Source organism: Mirounga angustirostris, unplaced genomic scaffold (genome assembly GCF_029215605.1).
Source record: "Mirounga angustirostris isolate CCGP_5_RB_7025 unplaced genomic scaffold, mMirAng1.0.hap1 SCAF_7, whole genome shotgun sequence".
Taxonomy (NCBI): Eukaryota; Metazoa; Chordata; class Mammalia; order Carnivora; family Phocidae; genus Mirounga; species Mirounga angustirostris.
In genome coordinates, this window is record NW_026991715.1 from 43,006,001 (window position 1) to 43,025,110 (window position 19,110).

The 19,110-nt window shown below is 39.0% G+C and overlaps 1 protein-coding gene and 1 long non-coding RNA gene across 2 annotated transcripts in view; one reads left to right on the plus strand and one right to left on the minus strand.

Moving 5' to 3' along the window:
* MAP3K1 (mitogen-activated protein kinase kinase kinase 1) overlaps positions 1–5,995 on the plus strand; it is a 75,194-nt gene extending 69,199 nt beyond the window's left edge. The window contains exons 18-20 of the mRNA XM_045895085.2: positions 1,070–1,212; positions 1,943–2,074; positions 3,440–5,995. Coding sequence (XP_045751041.1) covers positions 1,070–1,212; positions 1,943–2,074; positions 3,440–3,589 — 425 coding nt within the window. The 3' untranslated portion in view covers positions 3,590–5,995. The remainder of the gene's footprint in view (positions 1–1,069; positions 1,213–1,942; positions 2,075–3,439) is intronic.
* The window catches only part of LOC135365383 (uncharacterized), a 74,877-nt gene that overhangs the window by 24,273 nt on the left and 31,494 nt on the right, over positions 1–19,110 (minus strand). The window contains exon 2 of the long non-coding RNA XR_010413072.1: positions 8,289–8,386. This is a non-coding gene — a long non-coding RNA (uncharacterized LOC135365383). The remainder of the gene's footprint in view (positions 1–8,288; positions 8,387–19,110) is intronic.

Sequence of the window (19,110 nt, forward strand, 5' to 3'; positions counted from 1 at the left end):
GTATTCTTCTAATTACTACCTACTAGTAATAAATAGAAAACAAATGTAGTTTTACAACTTGGACCTTTGTTGATGGTTTCTAACTTGAGATCAACTATGGGATTGTTTCTCCTGAGTAACTCAAACCACTAGAATTAATAGAAGTGAAAGGAACCTGTGGAGTCATGTAATCTACCCGCTTCAGAGAGACTGACTTTTCCAGTGTTACTGCTCATTGATGGCAAACCAGGTATAAAAATCAGGTCTCTGATTTCCTGTCTTGGTCTTATGACCTACTGCCTCCCCAAAAGCTCCTGTTCCTGGTTTTATTCAGAATAATTGGGATATCATGTACTTCTTTTGAGAAAAATCCTTTCAAATCTTTTGCATTTCAGCTTATTAAGAACAACTTTGGGGGGCGCCTGGGTGGCTCCGTCGGTTGAGCATCTGCCGTCAGCTCAGGTCATGATCCCGGGACCCTGGGATCGAGCCCCGCATCGGGCTCCCTGCTCAGTGGGAAGCCTGCTTCTCCCTCTCCCCCCCACCCCCGCTCATTCTCTCTAATAAATAAATAAAATCTTAAAAAAAAAAAACCAGCTTTGGTTTTCTGACATGAATGTCTGTGGCTAGTATTTGACATAACCTATTCAAGTAATTTTACAACATTAATTTTTTATAATTGTGAAAGGACTATATATTTTGAATTGGTCTAGGTGAGTATGTTTCAATAGCACTTTGTCTTAAAATGGAAACTACACTAAAATTTTAACTTTGAGGGAAGATTTTTGTTGGGAATCATTATATTAAAGCTTTTTAACACTTAGTAACATTTCATTAAATGTCTGCCTTTATCTCTTTCTGCCTTGTTACTTTGATCTTCCCTCTGAGGATTTGGATTTTATTTATTTTGTACTGTTGATACCTGTATGCCTTTAGCAAGAATGAAGTGAATTCAGAGGGGAGATTTCTCTGAATGCTTCCATGTCCACTTCCTTTGTTACTGTCCTGTTTCGTGAGTAGTATTTTACTGAGTTTTTAATCTGTTCTTTTGTTTTTAACATACAAGGTCATTTGCTGTTTCTGTTGACAGGTGCCAATCTGCTAATTGACAGCACAGGTCAGAGACTGAGAATTGCAGATTTCGGAGCTGCAGCAAGGTTGGCATCAAAAGGAACTGGTGCAGGAGAGTTTCAGGGACAGTTACTGGGGACAATTGCATTTATGGCACCTGAGGTGAGAAGCAGCTTTCAGTGTGATGAAAGAAAATATTTGGAGTTCTTTGTGACAGAATTACAGCAAATTAGTTTGCAGTATTATTCAGTATATGCTTACCAATTAGAAGCTCATGGCTCTAAAATAAGGTTTTAATGATATCCTTGATTTCAGACCCTTACCTTTCCATCTTTGTCTTGACAAAATTTTAAAAGACAGGTTTTAATAGTTTTGCCTATAAGGCTATTTCTAACAAAGAATTTTGGGGTAATTTGTACTACTAGTGTTGTAGTACACCCAAAGAACACATAATTAGGAATCTCAACCATTATTCTCTCCCTATTCCAAAGGGAGGTGAGCACAGAGAAGCTGGTCTTAGTAGTAGTGGAAGAAGTTTAACTAAGCATTGCTATTCTGAATCAGGCTTCTTCTGTTGTGTTCCGAACTCTTCATGTTTATATGTAGTGATAATCGTTGTCCTCTGGCTCCATAGTTTACTTAAGTGCACTATGGGGATGCTTGGAAATTCTATGATGCGACTCTTTTTCAGAATCTCAGAATTCTCCAAAATACTTTTGTGCCACATAGGAGATTAAGCTTGTTGATGAAATAAATGAGACATCAGGGTAGTCCATGGAGTTGCTGTCTGTACCACTGTTTTGATCTGAAATAAAAAACTAGAATCCATAACTACAGAATGTCTTTCTCTCTTTTTAATGAGTCATATTTCCAAATTAACTCTCTATTTTAGGTACTAAGAGGTCAGCAGTATGGTAGGAGCTGTGATGTGTGGAGTGTTGGCTGTGCCATTATAGAAATGGCTTGTGCTAAACCACCTTGGAACGCAGAAAAACACTCCAATCATCTTGCTTTGATATTTAAGGTAACTGTGATATAAAAATTACTTCTTTCTGCTAAAACTGGCAGGAGGCAGATTTTCATGGGTTCTCCTTAACTCTCAATCTCAGGTGAAAGCATATCCTCCTTGAAATAAATATGCATGTATACATCTCCAGGAATTTATATGGTGTGGTGAATGTTGGCAGCATGTACAGTTGGTCCTCATTTTTCACAGTAGTAAAGCTCTATAAAGTCACAGTGAACAGTGAGTTAGCAAATGATGAATCATTGTTTCTCAGTGAAACATGTAAATAGATATATCCAACTTTCAAATGTAAAAACATAGAGCTCTTTATGTACACAAGCTGCCAGTTCTTAAAATCTGACTTACTATTTTCTGTATTTAAGAAATTTACACCCGAGTCGGGTACCAAATCCTGTCTGTTCTACCTTTCTGACAACTCTGAAATCCATTCTGTCCATTTCCAGCAGAGAAGAATATAATAGTTGAAGTTTTTAGCTTTTGATCCAGACATGTGCTAGTTAAAAGCTCAGGCTCTGATGTGGGATGGGGTAACCGGGTGGGACATTGGGGAGGGTATGTGTTGTCATGAGCACTGGGTATTACATAAGACTGATGAATCACAGACCTATACCCCTGAAACAAATACATTATATGTTAATTAACTGAATTTAAATTAAAAAAAAAAAAAAAAAAAAAAAAGCTCGGGCTCTGGAGTGATACAGACATGGTTTCAAACCATGGCTCCAGCCTTTAATAGCCCTGTGGCTAGGGAAATGACTTATTCGATCTACCCTCTGTTTTCTTGGTTGTAAAATGGGTATAATGACAGCACCTACTTCATGGGATTATTATGGGAATAAGCAAATTATCTCTGGGGCTGAGTAAAGCGAAGTCCACTGCACCAGCACCCTGTCCCGGCACCTCCCACCTGCCATAACAGCCTCCGGTCCTTCCCACACTTTAGAGCCCTTCCTCAATCGGTGCAGCTGTGTGTCTGATGCACTAAATGGACAGGTGTGGTCTCTCTCACTTTGAATAGCTCTCTCTGCTGAACAGTAGAAAATGTACGTGAGCATATAGTATAAAGTGAATACTTTACCAACCTGTCTAAGCATTTTGGTGCACTTAGTCGTGTAAAATTTGAGACAATAAGGGAAACCCTTAGATCCATCTGCTCAGGATGTATTTGGTCAAATTTCTAAAAATTCTAAAATTGGAAGGTTCTTGGAGGAAGCCTCCCATCCAGCAGGTGAGTTTTTCCATAGATTCTGTCAGAAGAAAGTCCACGCACCTCAGCTTCAATTCTTCCATGTACAGAATGCATGTGTACTACAGAAGTCCCAACTGTGCCAGGTGTCAGCATGCTGGTGGTTTTTCTTACAGATTGCAAGTGCAACTACTGCTCCGTCAATCCCTTCACATTTGTCTCCTGGTTTACGAGATGTGGCTCTTCGGTGTTTAGAACTTCAACCTCAGGACAGACCTCCGTCAAGAGAGCTACTGAAGCATCCAGTCTTCCGTACTACTTGGTAGCCAATTATAAACTATAATGGAGACCGGATGCTCAACGAGGCAAAACTTTTGTGGGGAACCACGCTGATAATATGCTGGCCTTCATGCCACCGAACAGCAATGAACAAGACCAGTGGGGAACCCTTAACCTAAGTATGTGATTGACAAATCATGATCTGTACCTAAGCTTAGTATGCAAAAGTCCACAATTTGTGCAGAAACTAAACCGTGCCTTTCAAAGAACTGGCCATAGGTAAACAGGAAAGCAGCGAAGTTTGCATGACTAATTAACAGAAGCGTATTTTGGGGGTTTTTTTGGAGCACTTTTTCAGCAATATTAGCAGCTGAGGGGCTCAGGATCTATTTTAATGTTTCAATTATTCTTCCATTTCATATCGTGATCACAAGCAGGGGGTTCTGCAATTCCGTTGTTTTTTTGTCACTGGCTATAAATCAGTATCTGCCTCTTTTAGGTCAGAATATGCTATAACTAGCAGTAAATATATTTTTAAAAGTTGGTAACTTCTTTATGAACCACAGTTGACCTTTATTTTTTAAATGCCTGGGCAATTGTGGTTCACTGTGCATTTTACTGTTGGCCCATTCATTTCGTTTTTGGAAATCATGGTTCTATATTTTCATTTCACCTTCACTTTTGTTTAATATTCAGGGAAAGGTGATCTTTTCAAACCAGAAAAAAAAAAAATAGAACTAGGTGTGAACTAGAGTTTATTAAATATCTTGCTATTGCAAGAGGCTTTTTTTTAATACAGATTTAATTTTGTTTTTTAAAATTGGAATATAATAAAATACTACCTTCACTGAGTCAGTCACTGCTCTTTTCATATAGGTTAAATATAAATTAAGTGAAAATCAACTATTCTCTGTGATGCAGCTCAAAACCAAGATCAAGATTACCTTGAAATTTGATTTTTTTTTTTTAATGTATTGGTTTCTTCTGTAGGAAACTTCACACCATTGAAGTCTTATTTTGTATGTAACAATCTATCATTCATCATCCATCACCACTAATAGTAACATTAAACTGCTATTTTCCTTCTACCATGCATTATTTCTTTACAATAGGCCTGGCTGATAATTAAAGAAAAATGAACTAATAACTACCAATGAGTAATAGTGTTTTTACAAAATAAATTTGAATGAATTTAAAAGTTCAGAACGAAAAGTGAAATTGAATTTGACTTACTAATTCTTGGATTTTGCACAATTACCTAATGGTTTTCATCTGAGTTGAATTCAGAAGCATGGAATCCTGAAGGAAAATGGCAGCTCTTTTATCCTTTTTTTGTGAGTCTTTTAAATCAAGTACTGATTAAATATTTAATACAACTTTTTGAGATGTTAAGTTTAACTCTTCAGAAGCCAGTTGAATTATTGCAGAGTGAAACAGAATTGGTTATTCTCAAAGACTCAGGATAAACTAAATAAGCTATATAGAGTACATTTTAAATGTACATCACAAATTGGAAGTAAAATAAGTTACAACATAAGTTTACAGGGATATATTGCATATTTTTAAAAGGCAGGTTTTTGCTTTTGTTTTTTTTTTTACGTGAAATGTGTCTCTTAGTGAAATTTTACATTCCTTTGTTTTGGAAGATTGGCAATATTTGAAGAGTTAAAAATAGTACCGAAATGTGAAGTTTGGTAGCTCTAAATGTGTTGTACTTGACTTTCTTTTTTATTTTCTATCTTTTTTATGTGTGTGACTACTTAGAATTTTCACAACCCTAATAAGATTGTTTCCGAGTTTCTCATGTGCAAGCTTTAACGGATGCACTCTTGCCATTTTATGTACTGGAAGATCATCACTAGTCAGATTAATACTGTGTCTGACAGAAATGTAAACTGTATAAACTGAGGAACCTCAGCTAATCAGTATTACTTTGTAGATCACCATGCCCACCACATTTCAAACTCAAACTGCCTCTAGATGTCCAAATCCATTGTTTGAGTTTGTTTGCAGTTCCCTCAGCTTGCTGGTAATTGTGGTGTTTTGTTTTTTGTTTTGTTTTCAATGCAAATGTGATATAATATTCTTATTTTCTTTGGATCAAAGCTGGACTGAAAATTGTATTGTGTAATTATTTTTGTGTTCTTAATGTTATTTGGTACTCGAAAGTTGTAAATAATGTCTACTGCTGTTTATTCCAGGTTCTACTACCTCAGGTGTCCTATAGATTTTTCTTCTACCAAAGTTCACTTTCACAATGAAATTATATTTGCTGTGTGACTATAATTCCTAAGACTTCCAGGGCTTAAGGGCTAACTTCTATTAGCACCTTACTGTGTAAGCAAATGTTACAAAAAAAATCTCTGGGTTAAGAAAATTTGGCTTAAATGTATCCTTTGTTATTTTAAATATATCGAGATATTTTAATTAAAATTTTTACCCCATTGAACCAATTTTATAGTATTTGTACCTATTTTGGTGTTTGTCTTTATAGTAAATAAAAGTTTTTGAACAAAGGTTGGTAATTTTATTTATTTTGCCACCTGCCCAGTTATGTCCTTCATAGCTAAGGGAGCCGGACCAAGATCACGTGTTCCTCATAGTCAAGTTTCTTCAGTTTCATTCAATCCAGAATCATTCCTGAGTTTTTTCTTGATCTTCATGACTTTAATATTTTTTAAGATTACAGGTTATTGTTTTATAGAGGTCCTCTGTTGGAGTTTGGTGCTTCCTCATGACTGGATTCAGAGTATGCATTTGTGAGAGGAATATCAGAGAGGTGATGTTCTGCTCTTCTTGGTGTGTCTTTTTTTTTTTTTTTTAAGATTTTATTTGAGAGAGTGGGGGGGTGGGTGGGCAGAGGGAGACGGAGAAACAGACTCCCCACTGAGCAGGGGAGCCCTATGCTGGGCTCTTCTTGGTGTGTCTTACCAGGGGGCGCTACAAAGCCAATTTGTCCCAATGCTGGTGATATTAACTGTGATCATCTGAGTAGGCTTCATCACTAAAAAGTTACTGTTTCCCTTTGTAATTAATATCTAGCTTTATGTTAAGTATTTTGCAGAGCTGATACTTTGAGATTACATAGTTTGTTCTTCATTCAACTTTAACTCTCTGCTCTTAGCTTTCTTGAATTCTGAATTATTACTCTGATAGTTGCCAAATGGTGATTTTCTAGTTCTTGCATTCTTTATTTTATTAATGGACATTTTGCTATAAAGAAGAGCTTTCTCTTCTCCCACTTATTATTCATTTATATCAGAGTGGATTTGTGGACTCCGATTCAGTGAGAGAAAATCGATTACTGTCATCATATATTTGCTCAAATGGTCCAACTCAGCCATTGGGTGCCTCTGAAAGCCAGTTTCTCTGTCCACTGGCAAGCCACCAGTATTCTTTGAACACTTCCGTACTTAGAGACCCATCTTGTGTGTTCTCTGCTTCAGCCCTGGGATCAGCCATTTTCCAAAGATTCCTTTGATGGAGACTGGTATTTAAAAACAAGGTGCTAAAAATACTCATTGCTCTTGGGTGTCATTTTGTCACTTGCTCCCAGGCCCTCCTGGTAGAGGTAGACAAAACTACTATATATCCACTATACATAGATTTCTTGTGCATATGAGAAATATACATACATAACCTACACACACAAACCATGAGTTCATACCAATCTAATTTCAGTTTACCACCACCAGGTTCATTCAAGTCTCCCCCCTTTCCATATTTTTAACCCTTTCCTGGACAGTGAAAAACCTGACTCCCATGTACCTCAATATATTGACTTATTTGTTCAAGTCCCCACCCCAACCCCCTGTGTAACCAATCCGATTCCCAACAGGCAGCCTTCCCTGCATGGGGCCCAACCCCTGCTGGACTATCTTTGTTCCCATTTACCTGTGGGCTTTAGTATATATATGTTGCGTATATATTTTTTAAAGCCATCTTACATGTATATTTAAAAGTTGTATTATACATATTGTAGCATATATATATGCAATGTACTTTATTTTTTTAGAGCACTTTTAGGTTCACAGCAAAATTGAGCAGAATATTCAGAGATTACCCATATGGCTCCTGGCCCCATTGACTCACAGCCTCCCCGACTATCAACATCTAAGGACTTTTTGACAACAAGAAGGAAAGCTCTTCCAAAAAAATTAATTTTTTTTAATCTTAAGTGAAAATTATAACTCTTTTAACAATCTACCTTATGTGGCTTGACATGTTGTATACTTTCACATAAATACTACTACTGTTCCCAGACAGCACAGGTTAAATTTAATTGATTCTTTTCACACAACTCTTTTTATATTGTGTGGAATTAAAGAAACAATAAAAACTATCTCCTTGGGGCACCTGGTGGCTCAGTCGTTAGGTGTCTACCTTCGGCTCGGGTTGTGATCCCAGGGTCCTGGGATGGAGCCCCACATCGGGCTCCCTGCTCGGCAGGAAGCCTGCTTCTCCCTCTCCCACTCCCCCTGCTTGCGTTCCCTCTCTCGCTGTGTCTCTCTGTCAAATACATAAGTAAAATCTTTTAATAAAAAAAAAACCTATCCTCTTACGTTAAACTGTTGAGAAAGGGAATGAAGATTTACTCATCAGCAAGTATTTGTCAGGCATACCTTGGAACAGTGATTACACTCTATTTCACAAATGCGGAAACCAGCCAATTTCAATCATTCTGCAATTCAAGCTACACCAGTGAACTCCTTTGGACTGCCTCACAATTTTAGTCTTAGATTGTACCTTGTGGTTGTGTGCTCATTTCCACTTTTATCCTTCGTTTTTCTGCCAGTAGTCATTTCTCACAGGATCAAACAATCAGAAACAAGATGAATTTAACCCTGCAAAATAGGTAATGTCACGAAGTAAGTGTGGGTTCAGATGGCATTTTCTGTCTCTATGTTTGTCATACAGGTTCTGTATAATAGGAAAATATGCATTTTTTTTTTTTAAGAGAGGAAGCGAGGGGGGCAGGGATGAGGCACAGGGAGAAGGAGAAAGAGAATCTTAAACAGGCTCCATGCCCAGTGTGGACCCCGACGTGGGGCTCAATCTTGCAACCCTGAGATCACAACCTGAGCTAAAATCAAGAGTTGGACGCTTAACCAGGCGCCCCCCAAAATGTGCATCTTTTAAATAGGCTTTAGAGATTACTGTTAAAGGGTACCCCTCTGTCATTTCCAGAAAATATTACCTTTGAAAACAGGTTTTTGCCTTAGAGGAATTAAAATAAATTCTGTTGTTCTTTGATTCTATTTAAAAGGCATTAATCATTGTGTAAAAGGACCGTATCTGCAGGTTAGATACAATCTAAAAAAATGTTGGGGTATCATGCTTACCTGGAAATGCCAATGAATGCACATGTGAACTAATACAGTAATTCACTTGTTATAAAAAATGCATGAAATACTGCTGCCACTGGGGAAAACAGTGACTAACAGAAACTTCTGCAAACTGTCATCTTTCTACATCATGACAATTTTTAGGTTTCTAGGGAACAGTAGTAGGTCATAAGGATGGACCTGGAAACCACAGAGCATGAAACATACCCTGGGTCAAATCTGGCTCTGTCACTTGACATTTGACCTTCTGAACCTACACTTCTGCCCCTATGGGATGAAAGTGACAGTGTTGTGTGAAGTAAAAGAACCTATGTAAATGGCCTACAACATTGCCAGGCACACTGGATGCACAATATATGTTTAATTGAATGAATGAGTGATCCAAAGGTTACAGATCAAATACCTATGTGGCTAGAAGTGTCCTTAGCAGGGCCTGTGGCCAACCTGAGAGTTCATGCCAATTCATGTTCAAGAAGGGGGTCCATGCTTGCCACACTGGAATGGGAAGAAATAAATAACAGTGTTGCCAAAGCCTCTATAAATTTTTTTTAAAAGAAGCTGGAGATCGGGATTTTATCTGCAATTTCCTGGTGTTTAAACATGGGAAACTAATTTAAAATTTGGATTAGGAACTACAGGCTAAACAAAACTCATACGCTATATCTGACCTGTGGCCAGCCACTTTTTGACCCTGACTTTGGTCCAGGCTTATAAAACAAAAGAAGGTAGAATATTGAGAATCTCCACTTGACTTTTGTCTTCTAAGAGCTATAAGAAAAGGGGAAAGTGGAGATGCTGATTACAGATGCTACAGAACAAATCTCTGAGGAGAAAATTAATGTCTAATTATATGCACTAATGTGAAATGTTTACCACTAAAGCCTAATTATCATGTAGCAAATTATGCATATGTAGCATTCAAATATGCCATCACTGTGATATCATTAACTTTGTGATTTTATTTGACAACAGATACTCTATCAGTATTATGTGACTGAAGAACTTATCCATGATTGAAGCCAGCCTCATTACTTTGTAGTCAACCTGGAATCACTCTAGCCCATGCCTCATGGCCCTCATAGCTTTGCCAGCCACGTAGGGCTAAACCTAAGCTAACGTGAGTGAAGAGGCAAAGCCATCACACCCCAAAGTAGCTTTTCTGACAATGCCGAAACAACTATTCGAGTTTAGAGATAATTAAATGGCATTTTCCTTTAAAGTCAATTTGCTGAAGCTTTCTCAATATGTATAAAGACATACTGAGGGGCGCCTGGGTGGCTCAGTCAGTTAAGCGTCTGCCTTCGGCTCAGGTCATGATCCCAGGGTCCTGGCATCCAGCCCCACATCGGGCTCCCTGTGTACTCAGTGGAGAGTCTGCTTCTCCCTCTCCCTCTGCCTGCCACTCCCACTGCTTGTGTTCGCTTGCTCTCTCTCTCTGCCAAATAAATAAAATCTTTCAAAAAATAAAAAAAAAGACATACTGAGAGAATAAGGGTGTAACTAGGGTGAAAGGGAAAGGAAGGAAAGAAAGGAGGAGAAATAACAGGGGACAAGAGATACTGAGAAATCCTTGGCAAGAAGTGGCATTCTAGTAGCATCTTTTTTTTTTTTTTTTTAGATTTTATTTATTTATTTGAGAGAGAGAATGAGAGAGAGAGCAGGAGAGGGAGGAGGGTCAGAGGGAGAAGCAGACTCCCTGCCGAGCAGGGAGCCCGATGCGGGACTCGATCCCGGGACTCCAGGATCATGACCTGAGCCGAAGGCAGTCGCTTAACCGACTGAGCCACCCAGGCGCCCTCAGTCTAGTAGCATCTTGAAGAAAGAAACACGGTGGTACAAGAAGCCGAGACAAAGTCAGACCATAACTACAGTGTCCAGATAAATTATGAAAGGGGGTGCCTGGGTGGCTCAGCTGGTTAAGCGTATGACTTGATCTCAGCTCAGGTCTTGATCTCTGGGTGGGGAGTTCAAGTCCCACAAAAAAAAAAAAAATTATGGAGAGTGACATAAGTATCATGGCAGCGTTAACAGGTCCCTACCAAAACTGAATCATGAACAAACAGAAAATGTGAACAGACTGATAACAAGTAAGGACATTGAATCAGTAATAAAAAAACTACCCCCCACCGCCAAAAAAAGCCCAGGAGCAAGATGGCAGAGGAAGTAGGAGATCTAAATTTCATCTGGTCCCAGGAACTCAGCTGGATAGGGATCAAACCATTCTGAACACCTACGAACTCAAGAGGAGATTGAAGAAAGAATAGCAGCAACTCTGAACAGAAAAGCGACCACTTACTGGAAGGTAGGACGTGCGGAGAAGTGAATCCGAGGCAATATTTGGGAAGATAGATGGTGGGGGAGGGGGCCTCCGTCGGCTGCTTCTGGCAAGTGATAGAGCAGCGGAGCACAAAATCGGAACTTTTAGAAGTCAGCTCCACTGAGGGACGTCACTCCGGTGGCTAAGCGGGGGGTGGAATCCTCGCGGGACAGTGTGGTCTCAGGACCCTCGGCGTCACAGAAAGACCGGGGGTGCCTGAGTGTGGCAGAGCTCCCAGGGATCGGAGCGGGGAAGCCGGCTGCAGAGACAGACCCAAGGAGCGGGCTCTCAGCTCAGGGTTGTCATAAACCGTGATCCGCGGCAGTCGGACCACTGATCCACCAGCAGGGACCCAACAAGCGGCAGATCCGGGGAGGCTCCCCTTCCTGCCCCGGGAGGAGTGGCGCGGGAGCGCACCGCAGGGATCTGCTGGGTTTGGAGACTCCACATGGGGTCGTGAGCCAGAGATAGAAATGCTCGGTCACAGGCTGGGTGAGCACGGAGTGCAGCCGGAGACTGGGGAGATGGGAGTGACTGAATGCTTTTCTCTGGGGGCGCACTAAGGAGCGGGGCCCCGAGTTCTCTGCTCCTCTGGGGCAGAGACTGGGAGGCCGCCATTTTCACTCTCGGCTTCCAAAGCTGAACGGAAAGCTTGCAGGGAACACAAGCTCCCTGAATCAGTAATCAAAAAACTACTATTAATGAGGTGCAATAAAAAATGGAGGCTCTAACTGCTAGGATAAATGAGGCAGAAGAGAGAATCAGTGATATACAAGACCAAATGATGGAAAATAAAGAGGCTGAGAAAAAGAGAGATAAACAACTACTGGATCACAAGGGCAGAATTTGAGAGATAAGTGATACCATAAGACAAAATGATATTAGAATAATTGGGATCCCAGAAGAAGAAAGAGAGAGAGGGGCAGAAGGTATATTGGAGCAAATTATAGCAGACAACTTCCCTAATTTGGGGAAGGAAACAGGTATCAAAATCCAGGAGGCACAGAAAACCCCCCTCAAAATCAATAAAAATAGGTCAACACCCCGACATCTAATAGTAAAACTTACGAGTCTCAGAGACAAAGAGAAAATCTTGAAAGCAGCTCGGGAGAAGAGATATGTAACCTACAGTGGTAGAAACATTAGATTGGCAACAGACCTATCCACAGAGACCTGGCAGGCCAGAAAGGACTGGCAGGATATATGCAGAGCACTAAACGAGAAAAATATGCAGCCAAGAATACTCTATCCAGCTAGGCTGTCATTGAAAATAGAATGAGAGATAAAAAGCTTCCAGGACAAACAAAAACTAAAGGAATTTGCAAACATGAAACCAGCCCTATGAGACATATTGAAAGGGGTCCTCTAAGCAAAGAGAGCCTAAAGTAACACAGACCAGAAAGGAACACAGACAATATACAATAACAGTCACCTTACAGGCAATACAATGGCACTAAATTCATATCTTTCAATAGTTACCCTGAATGTAAATGAGCTAAATGCCCCAATCAAAAGACACACACAATCAGATTGGATAAAAAAAACAAGGCCCATCGATATGCTGTCTGCAAGAGACTCATTTTAGACCCAAAGAAACCCCCAGATTGAAAGTGAGGGGGTGGAAAACCAAAAGAAAGCTGGGATGGCAATCCATATATCAGACAAATTGGATTTTAAACCAAAGACTGTAATAAGAGATGAGGAAGGACACTATATCCTACTTAAAGGGTCTGTCCAACAAGAAGATCTAACAATTGTAAATATCTATGCCCCTAACATGGGAGCAGCCAATTATATAAGCCAATTAATAAGAAAAGCAAAGAAACACATCGACAACATTACAATAATAGTGGGGGACTTTAACACCCCCCTCACTGAAATGGACAGATCATCTAAGCAAAAGATCAACAAGGAAATAAAGACTTTAAATGACACACTGGACCAAATGGACTTCACAGACATATTCAGAACATTCCATCCCAAAGCAACGGAATACACATTTTTCTCTAGTGCCCATGGAACATTCTCCAGAATAGATCACATCCTAGGTCACAAATCAGGTCTCAACCAGTACCAAAAGACTGGGACCATTCCCTGCATATTTTCAGACCACAATGCTTTGAAACTAGAACTCAATCACAAGAGGAAAGTCGGAAAGAACTCAAATACATGGAGGCTAAAGAGCATCCTAATAAAGAATGAATGGGTCAACCAGGAAATTAAAGAAGAGTTTAAAAAATTCATGGAAACAAATGAAAATGAAAACACAACTGTTCAAAATCTTTGGGATGCAGCAAAGGCAGTCCTAAGAGGAAAGTATATAGCAATACAAGCCTTTCTCAAGAAACAAGAAAGGTCTCAAATACACAACCTAACCCTACACCTAAAAGAGCTGGAGAAAGAACAGCAAATAAAGCCTAAACCCAGCAGGAAAAGAGAAATAATAAAGATGAGAGCAGAAATCAATGAAAACGAAACCAAAAGAACAGTAGAACAGATCAACGAAACTAGGAGCTGGTTCTTTGAAAGAATTAATAAGATTGATAAACCCCTGACCAGACTTATCAAAAAGAAAAATGACCCAAATAAATAAAATCATGAATGAAAGAGGAGAGATCACAACCAACACCAAAGAAATACAAACAATTATAAGAATATATAATAAGCAACTATATGCCAGCAAATTAGATAAGCTGGAAGAAATGGATGCATTCCTAGAGCTCTATAAACTACCAAAACTGAACCAGGAAGAAAGAGAAAACCTGAACAGACCTATAACCACTAAGGAAATTGAAGCAGTCATCAAAAATCTCCCAACAAACAAAAGCCCAGGGCCAGATGGCTTCCCAGGGGAATTCTACCAAACATTTCAAGAAGAATGAATACCTATTCTTCTGAAACTGTTCCAAAAAATAGAAATGGAAGGAAAATTTCCAAACTCGTTTTATGAGGCCACCATTACCTTGATCCCCAAACCAAAGACCCCATCAAAAAGGAGAATTACAGACCAATATCCTTGATGAACATGGATACAAAAATTCTCACCAAAATACTAGCCAACAGGATCCAACAGTACATTCAAAGGATTATTCACCAGGACCAAGTGGGATTTATCCCTGGGCTGCAAGGTTGGTTCAACATCCGCAAATCAATCAATGTGTTACAATACATTAATAAAAGAAAGAACAAGAATCATATGATCCTCTCAACAGATGCAGAAAAAGCATTTGACAAAGTACAGCATCCTTTCTTGATCAAAACTCTTCAGAGTAGAGGGATAGAGGGAACATTCCTCAAGTTCATAAAAGCCATCTATGAAAAACCCACAGTGAATATCATCCTCAATGGGGAAAAGCTGAGAGCCTTTCCCTTAAGATCAGGAACACGTCAAGGATGCCCACTCTCGCCACTATTGTTCAACATAGTACTAGAAGTCCTAGCCACAGCAATCAGACAACAACAAGAAACAAAAGGCATCCAAATCGGCAAAGAAGAAGTCAAACTCTCACTCTTTGCAGATGATATGATACTTTATGTGGAAAACCCAAACTACTCCACCCCAAAACTGCTAGAACTCATAGAGGAATTCAGTCAAGTGGCAGGATATAAAATCAATGCACAGAAATCAGTGGCATTCCTATACACCACCACCAAGACAGAAGAAAGAGAAATTAAGGAGTTGATCCCATTTACAATTGCACCCAAAACCATAAGATACCTAGGAATAAATCTAACCAAAGAGGCAAAGAATCTGTACTCAGAAAACTACAAAATACTCATGAAAGAAATTGAGGAAGACACAAAGAAATGGAAAAACGTTCCATGCTCATGGATTGGAAGAACAAATATTGTGAAGATGCCAATGCTACCTAGAACAATCTACACATTCAATGCAATTCCTATCAAAATACCATCCACTTTTTTCAAAGAAATTGAGCAAATAATCCTAAAATTTGTATGGAACCAGAAAAGACCCCGCATAGCCAGAGGAATGTTGAGAAAGAAAAGCAAAGCTGGTGGCATCACAATTCCAGACTTCAAGGTCTATTACAAAGCTGTCATCATCAAGACAGCATGGTACTGGCACAAAAACAGACACATAGATCAATGGAACAGAATAGAGAGCCCAGAAATGGACCCTCAACTCTATGGTCAACTCATCTTTGACAAAGCAGGAAAGAATGTCCAATGGAAAAAAGACAGTCTCTTCAACAAATGGTGTTGGGAAAATTGGACAGCCACATGCAGAAGAATGAAACCGGACCATTTCCTTACACCACACACAAAAATAGACTCAAAATGGTTGAAAGACCTAAATGTGAGACAGGAATCCATCAAAATCCTAAAGGAGAACACAGGCAGCAACCTCTTCGACCTCAGCCACAGCACCTTCTTCCTAGAAACATCGCCAAAGGCAAGGGAAGCAAGGGCAAAAATGAACTATTGGGACTTCATCAAGATAAAAAGCTTTTGCACAGCAAAGGAAAGAGTCGACAAAACCAAAAGACAACCGACAGAATGGGAGAAGATATCTGTAAATGACATATCAGATAAAGGGCTAGTATCCAAAATCTATAAAGAACTTATCAAACTCAACACCCAAAGAACAACTAATCCAATCAAGAAATGGGCAGATGAACAGACATTTTTCCAAAGACATCCAAATGGCCAACAGACACGTGAAAAACTGCTCAACATTGCTCGGCATCAGGGAAATCCAAATTAAAACCTCAATGAGATACCACCTCACACCAGTCAGAATGGCTAAAATTAACAAGTCAGGAAACGAAAGATGTTGGCGGGGATGCGGAGAAAGGGGAACCTTCCTACACTGTTGGTGGGAATGCAAGCTGGTGCAGCCACTCTGGAAAACAGTATGAAGGTTCCTCAAAAAGTTGAAAATAGAGCTACCATATGACCCAGCAATTGCACTACTGGGTATTTACCCCAAATTTACAAATGTAGGGATCCGAAGGGGTACATGCACCCTGATGTTTATAGCAGCAATGTCCACAATAGCCAAACTATGGAAAGAGCTAAGATGTCCATCGACAGATGATGGATAAAGAACATGTGGTATATATACACAATGGAATATTATGCAGCCATCAAAAGGAATGAAATCTTGCCATTTGCAATGACGTGGATGGAACTGGAGGGTATTATGCTGAGCTAAATAAGTCAATCAGAGAAAGACATGTATCATATGATCTCATTGATATTAGGAATTCTTTATCTCAGGAAACAAACTGAGGTTTGCTGGAGTGGTGGGGGATGGGAGGGATGGGGTGGCTGGGTGATAGACATTGGGGAGGGTATGTGCTATGGTGAGCGCTGTGAATTGTGCAAGACTGTTGAATCACAGACCTGTACCTCTGAAACAAATAATACATTATATTAAAAAAAAAAACCAAGATAGCAGGAAGGGAAAAATGAAGCGGGGGAAATCGGATGGGGAGACGAACCATGAGGGACTATGGTCTCTGAGAAACAAACTGAGGGTTCTAGAGGGGAGGAGGGTAGGAGGATGGGTTAGCCTGGTGATGGGTACTAAAGAGGGCACGTACTGAATGGAGCACTGGGTGTTATACGCAAACAATGAATCATGGAACATTACATCAAAAACTAATAATGTAATGTATGGTGATTAACATAATAAAACTTAAAAAATTAAAAAAAAAAGCCCAGGACAAGATTGTTTCACAGGTGAATTCTATCAAACATTTAAAGAATCAATATCCTTCTCAAACTTTGCCAAAGAACTGAAGAGGGAACACTCCCAAACTCAATTCATGAGGCCAACATTAGCCTGATACCAAAGCCATATAAGGACTCTACTGGCAAAGAAAACTACAGGCCAAAATCCCTGATAAGTACAGATGTGAAAAATCACAACAAAACATCAAACTGAATTCAGCAGCACATCAAAAGGATCACACACCACGAACAAGAGGAATTTATTCCTGGGATACAAGCATGGTTCAACATATACAAACCAAAAAATGTGATATGGCACATAGATGCAGAAAGCTTTTGACAAAATGGCAATATCATTTTATGATTTAAAAAAAACGCTCAACAATTGGGGTATAGAAGGAACATACTTCAACATGATAAAGGCCATACATGACAAGTACACAACTAACATCACACTCAACTAAGTTTTCATATATATAATTGTTATTTTCCCTTAAAGTCAATGTACTTAGGGAGATTTCTCAACCTTTACATAAATATGCTGCCAGGATGAGGGCTGTACATAACTTAGTTGTGTAGATGAAAAGTTGATAGCTTTTCCTCTAAGATTAGGAACAATTAGGGGTGCGTACTCTCACCAGTCTTACTCAACATAGTACTGGAATTTCCTGGCCCGAACAATAAGAAAAAAAAACTAAAAAGCATCCAAATCAGAAAGAAAGAAGTAAAACTGTCTTTGTCTACAGATGATATAACCTTATATACATAAAATCCAAAAATTCCACCAAAAATGTTAGAACTAATAAATGAATTCAGTAAAGTTGAGATACAAAATTGATGCAGAGAAATATGTTGCATTTCTATACAGTGATAATAACTAGCAGAAAGAGAAATTAGGAAAACAATCCCATTTACAATTGCATCAAAAAGAATAAAATACCTAGGAGTAAATTTAACCAAAGAAGTGGAAGACCTGTACTTTGAAAACTATTAAAACACTGATAAAAGAAATTGAAGAAGACACAAATAAATGAAAATATATACCAATATACCATGCTCCTGCTCTGGAAGAATTAATATTGTTAAGATGTCCATACTATCCAAAGCAGTCTATAGATTCAGTGCAGTCCCTATCAAAATACCAACAAGGGCACCTGGGTGGCTCAGTTGGTTAAGCATCTGACTCAGGTTATGGTCTCATAGATTGTGAGATAGAGCCCTGCGTTGGACTCCCCACTCAGTGGGGAGTCTGCTTGAGATTCTCTTCCTCTGCCCCTCCCCCTACATGTGTGCACTGTCTTGCTCTTTCTCAAATACATCTTTAAAAAAAAAATAACCAATAGTATTTTTCACAGAACAAGAACAAAGAACCCTAACATTTATCTGAAACCACAAAAGACCCTGAGAAGCCAAAACAATCCTGAGAATGAGTAACAAAGCTAGAATTATCACAATCCCAGATTTTAAACTATACTACAAAGCTGTAGTAATCAAAACAGTATGGTACTGGCACAAAAACAGAACACAGCTGAATTGAAGAGAACAGAGAGCCCAGAAATAGAGCCATACTTATATGGTCAAATTATCTATGACAAAGGAGTCAAGAATACACAATGGGGAAAAGACAGTCTCCCCAATAAATGTGTTAGAAAAACTGGACAGCTACAAGTAAAAGAATAAAACAATCACTTTCTTATACCATATACAAAAATAAGTTCAAAGTGGATTAAAGACCTAAACACAGGAGCTAAACCATAAAAATCTTAAAAGAAAACATAGTAAACTCTTGGACATCAGTCTTAGCAGTATTTTTTGGTTCTCTCTCCTCTGGCAAAGGCAGCAAGAGCAAAAATAAACTATTGGGATTATATCACACTAAAAAACTTCTGCACAGTGAAGGCTGCCATCGACAAAACAAAAAGGCAACCTACTAAATAGGAGAAGATATTTGCAAACGATATATACGATGAGGGGTTAATATCCAAATATATAAAGAACTCATACAACTAAACACCAAAAAACAAACAATATGATTAAAAAATGGGCAGAGTACCTGATTAGTTATTTTTCCAAATAACATCTACAGATAGCCAACACACATGAAAAGATGCTCAAAATCATTAATCATCAGGGAAATGCAAATATATATAGTAATCAAAATGGTATGGTACTGGCATCAAAATAGATACAATGACAAATGGAACTAAAT